At 57.9% G+C, this 12,131-nt stretch overlaps 2 protein-coding genes across 9 annotated transcripts in view; one reads left to right on the top strand and one right to left on the bottom strand.

The window, feature by feature from the left end:
- The window catches only part of STRA6 (signaling receptor and transporter of retinol STRA6), a 35,395-nt gene extending 29,937 nt beyond the window's left edge, over window positions 1-5,458 (top strand). For all 7 annotated transcript variants that reach the window (XM_073212180.1, XM_073212175.1, XM_073212176.1 and 4 more), the window contains 6 exons: window positions 1,048-1,181; window positions 2,292-2,409; window positions 2,493-2,594; window positions 3,366-3,529; window positions 3,810-3,959; window positions 4,577-5,458. In XM_073212180.1, coding sequence (XP_073068281.1) covers window positions 1,048-1,181; window positions 2,292-2,409; window positions 2,493-2,594; window positions 3,366-3,529; window positions 3,810-3,959; window positions 4,577-4,746 — 838 coding nt within the window. In that variant the 3' untranslated portion in view covers window positions 4,747-5,458. The remainder of the gene's footprint in view (window positions 1-1,047; window positions 1,182-2,291; window positions 2,410-2,492; window positions 2,595-3,365; window positions 3,530-3,809; window positions 3,960-4,576) is intronic.
- A 2,281-nt stretch (window positions 5,459-7,739) lies between these two features.
- On the bottom strand, window positions 7,740-10,780 carry ISLR (immunoglobulin superfamily containing leucine rich repeat). Of its 2 annotated transcripts, none has more exons than XM_017649622.3 (2): window positions 10,544-10,780; window positions 7,740-9,734 (listed from the first exon to the last, which is right to left on the bottom strand). In XM_017649622.3, exon 2 carries the CDS (start codon window positions 9,724-9,726, stop codon window positions 8,443-8,445), a length of 1,284 nt encoding a protein of 427 aa, XP_017505111.1. In that variant the 5' UTR covers window positions 9,727-9,734; window positions 10,544-10,780; the 3' UTR covers window positions 7,740-8,442. The 2 variants fall into 2 exon arrangements, with proteins under 2 accessions (XP_017505111.1, XP_017505110.1); XM_017649621.3 differs by lacking the exon at window positions 10,544-10,780 and adding an exon at window positions 9,931-10,057.
- Between the last annotated feature and the right edge of the window lie 1,351 nt (window positions 10,781-12,131).

Raw genomic sequence — 12,131 nt, 5'->3', positions numbered from 1 at the left:
AGAGACTGCAGGACCCCTGACCCAGGGGCTTGTGGGAAAGCCCTGGGGCTGGAGGGGGGAGTAGCCGCTGAGCCCACCTGCCCAGCTGCCCTGTGGCAGGTGGAGAAGGTGGGCCTGGACCTGCCCGCAGGGTGCACTTGTCTGGGAGTGCCATGCCACAGGGCAGGGCTAACTAGGGGCTGGTGCGTGGACTTTGCCCTGTGAGAAGGAGCAGCCTGGGTGGGCTGATTCAAAAGAGAGGGCATCTTGGGAAAGCTGGCATTCTACCTGGGACTGGAAGGAGAGGTGGGAGCTGAGGGAGGAAGCCCCCTGCAGGCAGGAGGAGCCGAGGAAGGGCACAAAGGCCGGGGTGAACCTCAGCTGTGCGAGTGTGGGGGAGAGGTAGCCTGGCTGGTGTTGGGGCACTGGAGAGATTGCCGTTGGGCACTGAATGCCAGGCTGCCTCACTTGCCCTTTCGTGGTGAGTGATAATGAGCTCTGAGGAGTCGTGAGCAGAGAGGGAGAGAAGGTTTTGGCTGGGAGCAGGGTGGGTAGGAAGGGGGGTCCAGGCACTTAGTGGTGTCAGAGAACTGCTCCACATGCCCTGTGCATTGTCAGGCCTTGGGGTTCCTGCCCAGGGATCTGTTACCATAAGGCTGGCCTTGCTAGGCTGTCATTCAAGGCCCCCGAGCCTCTACCTGCCTGAAATCTTGTTTGCCTCTTGCCCCGGTGGCTGAGCTGCCAGTCACTTCCCATTCCTACCATTGTTCCTGACTTTTCTGACTTGGCATAGGTTTTAAGCCTTCTGCCTGAATTTGTCTCCTTGATCCCCGCCCTGCCTCCCACAGCTTACTCTCATTTATCCCTTAAGACACTGCCTCCTCCAGGAAGCTCTCCCTGACCCCTCAGGCTGGGTTAGTAGCCTCCGCTGGGCTCCCCCAGCCCTAGGCTTCCCTGCCCAGGCCATGGGTTGTAAAGAGATAGAGTTCAGCCAGAGGCTGGTCCAGAGAAAGAATTTAGGGGATGCGTGCGCTCTCTGAGATCCCCGCCTTCCTTGCCCCCACCCAGGGCCAACCTTCGAGCTCTGCACCAAGGGGCCGCGCTGAGCCCGGGTGCCCTGCCCCGGAGCCCCCACCTCTCCCGCCAGGCCGTGTTCTGCTGGATGAGCTTCAGCGCCTACCAGGCCGCTCTCACCTGCCTTGGTGAGCCCCTCACCCACCCTGCCTGGCCTCTGCGGCCCCAGACGCTGGCCCTAGTCAGGAAGGGAAGGGCGCTGAGCAGCCCTTGGCTTCCCCTGACGTAGCCAAGGGCAAGAGGAGAGACCCACCTTGCCTTCCCTGCCCTCAGGAAGCTCATTCAGGTGTCGGGGTGTGTGTGCAGGAGTCCTTGGGGGAAAAGGCACCCCTCACATGAGGACGGCCCCTGAGTGCGACCAGCTGTTTACACGGAGAGTGGGCCCAGGGCTGGAAGGTGGGAAGTTGAAGGGGGCACATTCCTGCTCGTGAAAAGGAGGGCTATGCCACAGTGAGCTGCCTCATAGGGTACTGAGATCCCTGTCACTGGAGGTAGGCAAGCAGGGCTCTGTGGCCATTGTTGAGGGCTGCAAAGGGGGTCCTGCCTTGAGGGTGTTCGATGAGATTAACTTCCAGGAGGCCTCGGAGCTCCGAGTCTCTGATTCTCTCCTTGGGCGCTGCAGTGAATAAGCCCTTTGAAAAGCTGAGGCCAGGGATCCCTAAGCAAGGGCTGATATCCCTCCCACAGGCTCCTTCAGTGCTCACCTCCCGTGGGGAGGAGGGGAAGGACAATCAAGGGACAGAGGAATAACACAGAGAGACGCGATTCCTCATCTGGGTGGACTTGATGCCTTTCAAGCCCTTTTGTACACAGTATCCCATGTAAACAATTAGGCAGTTGTTTCTATAGCCGATCATTAGGCATCTACCATGCACCAGGCTCTGCCTGTAGGAATGCAAACGGTAATTTAAAATGCAGTCTTGTCCTCAAGTAGCAACTGGGGGAAAAGTAACATTTGCAAAGCACTTTGTGGTTTTCAGAGTTGCCACAGACATTATCTCACTGGATGCTCACAACAGCCCTCTGAGATAGGGGCCCTATCTCATTTTATAGAGGAAGAAACCAAGGCTCAGAGAGGTAAAGTAACTTTCTCCAGGTGGCACAGCTATGCAGGGGCAGAGCAGGGATCTGAAACAAGGTCTGCCCAATCCCAAAGCCCTTGGGTTCCTAGGAGTGGTGGGGTGGGCTGGATCCCACAGAGCCTGATGCCTGTGCCCTTGTCCTTACCCTCCCGGCAGGGCTCCTGGTGCAGCAGATCATCTTCTTCCTGGGGACCGTGGCCCTTGCGTTCCTGGTGTTCATGCCCCTGCTCCATGGCAGCAATCTCCTGCTCCTCCGATCCCTGGAGTCCTCTTGGTGAGAGAGGCAGGGGGCTGAGGATTCGAGAACCCCTTCCCAGAAGGCTGCTAATAGTGATGTCCTCCCTATCCCACCTGCAGGCCCTTTTGGCTGACCTTGGCCTCTGCTGTGATCCTACAGAACTTAGCAGCCCACTGGGTGTTCCTGGAGAATCGTCATGGACGACCAGAGTTGACCAACCGGTTCGGTGGCCCCTGGGCTTGTGGCTCTCTCAGGCCCTCAGCCTCTTCTCCTCCGTTTTCTTTCTTGTGCCTTCTCCCTCCACTCCCCTCTCACCCCTTTCTCTCTTGGGGAGCCCAGTGAGTAGTAAAGAGAGCTTGCCTTACCCACCGAGAAAGGGGGTTATGCGTGCCTCCAGAAGACCCCTCTGCTGACCTGTTGCAGGGTGAGAATTCCCGTAAGCCTCTCCCTTTGGGAGTTCTGCCCTCACCTGGGTCCTCTGGGTCTTCAGAAACATGCACCTTCCCCTTTGTAGGAAGGAGGCTAACAGAATTGTTATTTCCGTGTTAAATGGGGAGGCTGTTGGGAGGCCCTCAGTCCCAGGAGGGACTCAGTGTCCATAGATGAGGGACCCAGAGGAGGGAGGTGGGAGATGCTGGGGTCATAGAAAGATCCAGGTGGATTTGTATTTAAGCCCCAGCTCTGCCATTGACTGGTGAGAGAGCCTTAGCTGAGTCACCCAATCTCTCCTGGCCCCAGGTTCCCTTCTACAGAAGGGAGTAATACCACCTGTCTCTCAGGGTAGTGGGGAAGGCAAGCTGGCAGGTCGGGTGCATAGAAGGTGTATTCGATAAATAGTAGGTGCTCACTAAGTACCCAGGATAGAATCTAGACCTGAGTACCACCTTTCGAATAAGGTACTCAGGTCCGGATTCTATCCCACAGCATCTGTGGTCATCTAGGTCTGAGCCTGAGTGAGGGGCTCTGTGTCAGCGTTCCCTCTGTCCGTGCAGGCGAACCCTCTACGCAGCCACCTTTCTTCTCTTCCCCATCAATGTTCTGGTGGGCAGTGTAGTGGCCACCTGGCGAATGCTCCTCTCTGCCCTCTACAACGCTGTCCATCTTGGCCAGATGGACCTCAGCCTGCTGCCACCCAGGGCCGCAACTCTGGACCCTGGTAAGGCCACTGGGTAGCGGCTGGGTGGGGGTTGCTCAGGCCTCCCAGGTAGTGAGGGAGGGTCTGCCCCGACTTGGTCTCCGTGTGAATCTTGTCATGGAAGATGTCTGGAACCACGTGCAGTAATGTGTGCAGTGGGCTCACATGCAGGGTGTGTGCCATGTCTCCAGTGTCTCCATGCACATGTGCAGGGTGTACAGGGAGCTCCCAGTGCGCACGTTAGGGGCTGGCTGTCTGGGGGCCCTCCCCCTCCAGTGTTGTCATCCCCCACGTGCCCCAGGCTACCGCACATACTGCAACTTCTTGAAGACTGAGGTCAGCCAGTCGCATCCAGTCATGACAGCCTTCTGCGCTCTGCTCCTGCGCACACAGAGGCCTTGCTCTCCCACAGCCCCACGGGGCGGCCTCGGACTCCGGGAGGAAGAAGAAGGTACGCCTTCCCGCTGGGGATGGGGCAATTGAGCCCACCCAGTTTCTCCCAGGGGGGAGGCCTGCCCCCTGTCCAGTGGGTGCGAGGAAATGCTCACTTCCTTCTCCCTCAGCTGCCTGTGGGGACAAAGTGAGCATTTCCCAGGTCCGTCTCAGGGTAATTTTTTCCATGCCATGAACACACACTCTTTCACTCCACATGTGAGCACACCCGCCCCCCTTCCCGCAGAATGAGACTCCGTCTTGCTAAAGAGCTCTGTCACCCCCTCCACTACAGGCCAGTCCTTCCTCCCCCCTCAGGCAGTATGTGCTCCCCTCTCCTACTTCCTGGGAGGTGCGTGATAGGGAGGGGACGGTAAGCTGGCCCCAGGCCCTTGTCCCAGTCCCGCCTCTGGTTGCCTCCTTCTGGCTCCTGCAGGGTGACATCCTCAGCCTTCACAAGTGTCCCTCTGCAGCCCAGGCTTCTCCTGATGTCCCCTCTATGAGTCAGCACCTGGAATCCCAGTCTCACTGGCAATCCCCCCACCACACATGGGATTTCCACACTCTACTCAGGTCAGGGTGCCCGGGGACTTGGACTAGTATTTGTTGAGTGACTCACAGGTCTCTCTCTCTCAGGGATTCAGTTGCTGCAAACCAGGGACAGTTCGGCCAAGGGAGCAGGGCTCCGGGCTCGCCAAGGCAGGGCCCGCTGGGGTCTGGCCTACACACTCCTGCAAAACCCAGCCCTGCAGGCCTTCCGGAAGACAGCCCTGTCAGCTGCGCGGGCCAATGGTGCCCAGGCCTGATGGAGGGCAAGGCCGAGCCACCGCATCCTGGTCTGTGCGGGGGGGGCTTCTGTCTCTCCCAGCCCACTCCTTCCCTGGCTTTCCAAGCGTCACCCAGGCCTTGGCAGCCTCTCTGCGCAGCAGCAGCTCTGCCAGCCGGTCTGCAGAACAGGGCCCCAGAGACCAGCTCAGAGGCCAGAGGCCATGGCTGGGTGGAGGTCTTCCCCTGGCTTGGGAACCAGGAGCTTTGGGGGGGCTCTGGTCTGCTCCCTTGGCCTCAGGGAGCCAGCGAGCACTGTGGAGAGGGCAACTGCTGATTTAGACCCTTGGTCCAAGAGCCAGTGGGACCAGGGCGGCCACGGCCAGGCACTTCCCCCTGCTGACTCTGTGCCGGCCTCAGGGCCCCACTGAAGCCTTCTCCTGGCTGGGGCTGGTGATTCGGGCTGGGACAGCCCTGCCTTCCAGCTCACCCCACCTCGGCCTCGGACTTTGCCACCATGGAGCTAGACACACTGCTTCCTCTCTTCTCCCGTCCCCTCTTCTGGGACCTTGTGGCCTGCAAGGCAGCCCAGGAAGAAGGCATGGGCTCCTACCAGGCAGCAAAGTCACGGCTCAAACCAGGCCCCATGCTGAGCTGCCACACTCGAGAGCCTGATATTTTTGCAGTTGATGTGCCTTTAGATATTATGAAAGAGGTTAGTGTGTTCCCTGTAATAAACTGGTCCCTGGGGAATGGTGCTCCTTATGGAGAGGGTAGGAGGGGAGAACTGTCACACTGTCAGTAAATCAACATTGCATTTATGGGGCTTGGGTGGGGTTGTGGCATTCTGGTCACATGTGGGGCTGGGTGGGAGCAGAGACGGACTCATCGGCGCATCCCCTTGGATGGGGGAGAGACTGGGGATGGAAGGGCAGCTGAGCAGATCCCTTTCCTGCTGGGGACAGATGGTAGGGGAGGGACAAATGGTCGTGGGTCCACTGTGGGTTGGGGACTACAGAGGGTGGGAAGAAGGTGGTCACACCACAGATCCGGTTCAGTTGGGCCTCAAGAAATGTCTGTACAATTAGTGAAGACCAACCCTACCTCCCCACTTGTGCACCCCCATACAGCCTCAAGCACACATGAACTCGGGGTAGGGCCAGGGGCTGGAACCCATTTTTGAAGCTGCCCCATGAGGAGGGCAAAGAGGGTGGCTCTGATCCTACTGTAGCCCATTGAAAAATGTATTCCTGTCCCTGTGTCAGTGACTGATAGGGTCCCAGGGATGAGAAGACAGATTGGGTCTCTGCCCTTAGTGAGTGTGATCTAACCACAGAGTGTGATCAGGCTGGGACACTGGATGCTCAGAGCTGTGTGAGCCAGAGGAGGGGGCCTAGTCCACACTGGGGAGCAAAGGGGAGGGCATCCAGGAAGGCTTTCTGGAAGAGGTGGTACCTGAGCCAACACTCAGAGGCCAACTTAACCAAGTGAAGAATGAGGAAAGGCATCCAGACCAAGGGAACAGCATAATTAAAGGTGCAGAGGATATACATCACAGAGCATTAAGGGAAAAATTAATTAGCAGTTCCAAGAGAGGCAGGGAAGGGTGGGCAATGTCAGGGAGCCAGTCAGAGGGACCATGAAGGGCTGGTTGGGGACTCAGGCTTCACTCCGAAGGCACTGGGGGCCATGGGTAACTTCAAAGCAGAGGGGTAACTATTTCATTCAGAGTACAGCTGTTCCCCAGCTGCCCCTGACTCACCGCTTGGGCCCAGGTCCTACTCAAAGAAGCCAAGCCTGCTCAGACATCAGGGTTAGGATTATCAAGTCTTAGAAAATCAGTTGATTGGATACTTAAACATTACTGTGTTCTACCCTGTCCTTTGTTTTCTGAGGAAACTGAAGCCCAGAGATGGGCAGTATCTTACCCAAGGAGGCACAGCATAGGGGACCTGGCTGTACCCTGCTACTTCCCACCGGATGTGCAGTTACCCTTGGCATATGCTGTTGGTGGGGACTGAGAGCTGAGGCCTGGGGTGGGGAGGTGCTGTCTGTAGACCAGGAGGAGGGAGGAGAGGGTGGCCAGACTCCAAGGCTCACAGCTGCTACCCCAGGCTCCTCGGGCTCCCTACCTCCATTTGTTGGGCTCAGCAGACTTGGGGGTATGGACAGAGGCCACAGAGCCCCTCCCTTGGGGTCTTACCCCTATGTACAGCACCCTTTGATCTGGAACGGTGGGGGACATGGTGGCAGTAGGGAGACATGTCTCTTCCCTGGCCCAGATCAGGGGTTCTACCAGCCCCAAGTTCTGCATTCAGCTACACGCTCCCTATTCTAAGAGACCCACAGGTTGTTGCCAGGCCTTCACCCTGCAAGTCAGTTACTGATCCTTCTGCTCTGTGGACAAAGACTCCTACAGAAAAGCCTTTCCTCCAGGAACACCATTTCCTCCTCCTGCAAAGGTGGGAAGAAGTACCAGTCATCTCCCCTGGCTTCTCCCTCAAATACATTCTCTTGTTCCCATTCTCTCTGGGTCTTTCTCTTCCTTTTCTCTCCCCTGCCCTACGTCCCCTGTCTCCTCCCTCCGATCTCATCTCCGTCTCACCTTGTCTGTCCCTCGTTTCCTCTCCATGTCCTAACAGCTCTTCCAGGAGCAGGTCCGGGAAGGGAGGCCACAACACAGATGCTTCAAAATTTGCCCTGCCTCCCCCTCCAAAATGCCTCCTCAGGCCACTGCTGGCAAAGCACCAGGGACCCTAGGGAAGCCCCTGCAATGGTTGTCAGGCTTGTTCCCCCATTTGTCCTGTAAGCTAGTTTGGGGAAAAGCAACATCTGCAGCTTAACTCAGCTCGAGGCCCAACCCCTGGCCCACCACTGGACCCCCCTCCCTCGCCCCCTGCTGCACAGGCGGTGTGGGCCTCACAAGCCTCGTCATGGGTGCACGCGCAGGCTGGTGGCCTGACACTCCAGGTGCCCTCCTATCCCCTACTGGGGGCATCCTAGATCCAGACAGAAGTAGAGCAGACACAGGGGAGCATCAGAAATGCTCTTTATTTTTCTGCTGCCCCCAGGATGGCTGGCCTTCTTGCAGAGGGGCCTCCACAGATGCATACTTGGAGAGAAAGGTGGGGCAGATGTCTAGGAAGGAGGGGCATGGGCTGAGGAGGACAGGTAGCAGACGAAGGCCGTCCTGGGTCCTTTGGTCTTGTCTGAGATGAGAGCAGAGACTGCCAAGCCCTCCCGCCACCAGAGAATGGCAAGAGGCAGAGGAGTTCAAGCTGGTCACCGAGAGCCTCAGAGGCGCGCCAGCCACTGCCCTGAAGTCCTGTTCCTCTCTCCTGTGCCTTGTCTGCTTCAGGCTACCTCCGTGTCAAGCCCCGGGCCTCCGCCCCCAGCCTTCACCGGCTTGTCAGGGCCTGGGCCTGGAATTCCGTCTGAGACGGGCCCCCTTCTGTAGGGCATCGCCTGCTAGCATGCCGCTCTGATGGGAGCATGCGCAGTGATTAGCAGCAATTAGCACCATAGCCCGTGAGTCATGGGATCAAATCTGTCCTAGTCACTAGCTTTGGGCAAGTCTAAAAGTTGGAGGTGATGCGTGTTCCAGAAGAGAGGAAAAGGGGAGGTAGGAAGATGTGAAGCCCCCCATGTGGTCTCAGGAGTTGCCACCCCCAGACTCCTGCAGCGCTGCAAAGGGACATCTACGGTCAGAGGGAGGAATCCGGAGGCTGTGGGTGGGACTAGAAGGAGGCGAGGAGGAGGAGGAGGAAGGGCTGGCCCAGCAGGAGAAGGCCTGCAGGCTGCTGCCCCGGGACCCCTTTGGCTGCTGCGGCCTCAGAGCCCCCAGTGCGGCTGAGGTAGATGATGACAACGTTGTCCTCAGGACCTGATGGCTGGACCTCATTGTCAACTGTATAGCAGCCCTTACCTTCGGTCCCTTTGCCACGGAACCTGTGCCCCAGCGCATCCTCACCACCCTCGCCTGGAGTGGCCAGCGCCACGTTCACTGAGCTCTCTGCACTGCCTAGCTCATTTGTGGCCAGGCAGCTGTAGGTGCCCTCCTCCAGCTTGCCAAATTCGGGGATGAGCAGGCTGCCATTGGCAAAGGCCTGGAAGCGTGGCCGGCTGCTGGCTGCCAGGGCACCAGGCAGGGCACGCCCATCAGCACCCACATTGGGGCTGGCAATCTCCACAGTGCTGCCGGGCGTCTGGATGTGCCAGTGAAGCTGGGGGGCTGGCTGCCCATCCACATCACAGTGGAGCACCAGCACGAAGCCAGGCCGCAGCTCAGCGCCATCCTGGCTGGGCTGGTAGGTGAGCCGCACTGAGGGTGTCGAGCAGGGCAGTGGCAGGAGGCGGTTCAGTGGTGTGCCCTTGAGCACCTGGGGTGAACTGCAGGTGATGTTGTCCTGCTCCGGGATGGACACGGCCATGGTCAGGGCCCACGTCTTGAACCACATGATGCCACAGGTACAGTCGAAGGGGTTGTCATTGATTTGCAGGTGGGACAGCGCAGTGAGTGGAGTGAAGGTGCCCTCGGCCAGTGTGTGCAGGCGGTTGTGGTTGAGCTGCAGCGAGCGCAGGGCACGGAGGCTGCGGAACGCATCTCGGGGGATGAAGGTCAGCTCGTTGCTATCCATCTTGAGCAACTGGAGGGCACTGAGGTTGTGCAGGTCGCTCCAGGCAAAGTCAGAGATGAGGTTGTGACTGAGGTCCAGGCTCTTGAGATTGCCCAGAGGGGCCAGGGCACCGGCAGCCACCGTGCGGATCTCGTTGTGAGCCAGCCACAACGACTGCAGTAGGGGCACCTCCCTGAAGGCACCCTCTGGCAGGCTGGGCAGCTGGTTGGCTGATAGGCTCAACGTGGTCACGTTGGCTGGGAAGCCGGACGGCACAGCCTCCAGGTCACGGTAGGCACAGTCAGCGATCTGGAAGCCGTACTTCTCCCCACAGTCACAGGGCTCAGGACAGGCCTGTCCCAGGCCCAGGAGGACCACCCAGCACAGCAGATGCAGCTCCTGCATCCTACCTCCTGCAGAGAAGGACATGTCACCACGGTGACCCCGAGGACAGCAGAAGGCACTCAGCCCTGTCAGCACCCCAGCCCAGAGCCGTTCCCCATCAGAAGGCCCTATCCCACAAAAGTCAGCAGAGACCCAGCACCAGCTAGCCCACCACCCCGTTCTACAGATTGGGAAACTGAGGCCCAAAGAAGGATCAGGACTTGCCCAAGGTCATGCAGCCAGGAGGGAAGAAGACAGGATGGAAGAGGACCCCAGTTCCTTCTCCGAGCAGACAGCTCTCCCTGCCTCGCCAGCTCCTAGCTGACTTTCTGACTTGAAATCTGTTTTCCAGCTGCTCCCTCCCCCAGCACTCCAGAGAACCTCCCTTCTGCCCTCCCACATCCTGGCCATAGTCCCTCCTCCAGGAGCCCCCCACAGGTATGCTTTGCCTGGTCCAGACAAGGCCCCTTGTGCAGTGCTAACCACCCCCATTCACCCCACCCCGCTCCTACGGGCTGTGACCACAGCAGACACCAGACCCTTTCTACGGAATCACACCCCTGGCCTGTTCTGTTCAAACTACCCCAGGCAGCTGCCTAAATAAACCTTTCCGGGACTTCTCAGCTGGCCTGGGTGAGGCCAGTGGCTCAACCCAAATACTGCTGGGATTTCCAGGGCTGCGGGTGTTAGAGGGGCAGATGCCCCCGGACAGATCCAAACAAGGGATTGTCCCAAGTGCCCTGAACTAACAGGAAATTGCCCTTGGGGCCCAGCCCCTGTGCCCACAGACCTCCTCCTCCTCCCGCAGGCCCTTGGAGGCCTCCTCTCGCTGACTTACCTTCAAACTACTCTTTCTTAGTTAAGTGAAGCTCTTCTAAGATGGAACCAAAAAGCAACAAAGGATGGAGTTAGCCTGGGACAGTGCAGGACCAATGGTGCCCAAGGGAAGACAAGGATGCTGGCGGAAGGGGCAGCCTGGCCCCTGCTGCACCTTCACGTTGCACGCTGGTGCTGGCCCTTCCCAGAGAGGGTGCCTGGGACCGTCTGCTGGGAGGAGGCTGCAGAAAGGGAGGGAGCCCGGGACGCCCGTACACTCCCTCCTTCCTGCAAAACAACTGCTTCTCTGCGGCAACAAGGACCCGTGTTTCATAAGTGACACCAGAAACTTGAGGGGGAAAAGATGCCAAAATTTTTTGTTTTTTTTTTCTCTCTCTCTCTCTCTCTCTCACTCACTTTTAGCAGCTTCAACTTCCTTAAAGACACAGCACTAGCTGGACAGGACCCAAGAGAAGATGGAGCCGCAGGGTTTTAACGGGGAAGGGTGAGAATTGAATCTCATGAAAGGTGGAGACTTCTAGTATCACTTCAAACAAGATGAAAGCGCGGGTGCGTTCTCTAAGCTGGGGCTGTATGAGTGATTGTGAATGTGCATGTATGAATGTGGGTGTGACATTTCTGGGTGCAGATGAGTTTGTGTGTGTGTAGATGTGGTTGTGAAACTGTGAATTTGTGTGTGTTTGGGAAGGTTTGTGTGTGTGTATGTATCTATGTTTGGGTAGGTGTAGACTATGTGTGTGTCTGTGTGGGTGGGTGTGAAATTTGTGTGTGTATTTGTGTTTGTGTGTAGAAATGAATGTGCATCTGTGCCTGTGTGTCTTGTGGGTGACGGGGGTGTTTCAGCGAGCAGCTGAGAAGGCCAGAGCATAGGAAACGACCATGGGCTCCAGGGCCTCAGTGAGAGGCCAAAATGTTAGGCCTGGTTTTTTTTTTTAAGAAAACACACCCTCCTCGTCTGTGTCAGGCCTCCCTGCTGGCTCTGAGGTTGGGCTGCCCTAAGTACGTGCTGTCCAGGGAGGTCCCCAGGCACCAGGGAGGCAAGCCCGGCTCCCCGCTGCACTGGCTGGGAAGGGTCAGAGAGGAAGGCAGGCATGTGGCCCACCTCAGTGCTGGTAGCAGAAAGCTCAGGACAGGAGCGAGTTGGGCTTCCATTTCCCAGGCAGGATTCTGGGATGCCCAGGCTCACAGAGATGGTTTCATCACTCAGGACTGCCCACTTGCAGGCAGAGATGAGGTTGAGGGGCCTCATTCCTTCTGGAATATTCTCTCTGTGGCCTCCCACAGTGCCTGAAATCCCACCACTGGCGCTGTTTGACTGTGGAGGCCCATTGATCTAGGAGTTCCACTTTCCCCACACTAATTGTGTGGAAGAGCATGTGCCTCCAGGGTGAGCGTATCTGACCCTTTTCCCTCAAATAGGAGGGCTCAGGGGAACAGGAATGAGGAGAAGAAAGAGGCCCAAAACAAGAGAGCTAGGAGAGAGACCAGAAGTTGAGGGAGCCCCTGAAAACCCGTGTAGCCTCGGTAATTTTGCCCTCCACAGCATAAGCCTGCTTGTAACCCCCTCAATCCTCTTCCCCCAAAGCTTT

Source organism: Manis javanica, chromosome 8 (genome assembly GCF_040802235.1).
Source record: "Manis javanica isolate MJ-LG chromosome 8, MJ_LKY, whole genome shotgun sequence".
NCBI classification, from domain to species: domain Eukaryota; kingdom Metazoa; phylum Chordata; class Mammalia; order Pholidota; family Manidae; genus Manis; species Manis javanica.
The sequence above is the reverse complement of the archived record's forward strand: the minus strand, read 5'-3'. Positions and strand labels throughout refer to the sequence as shown.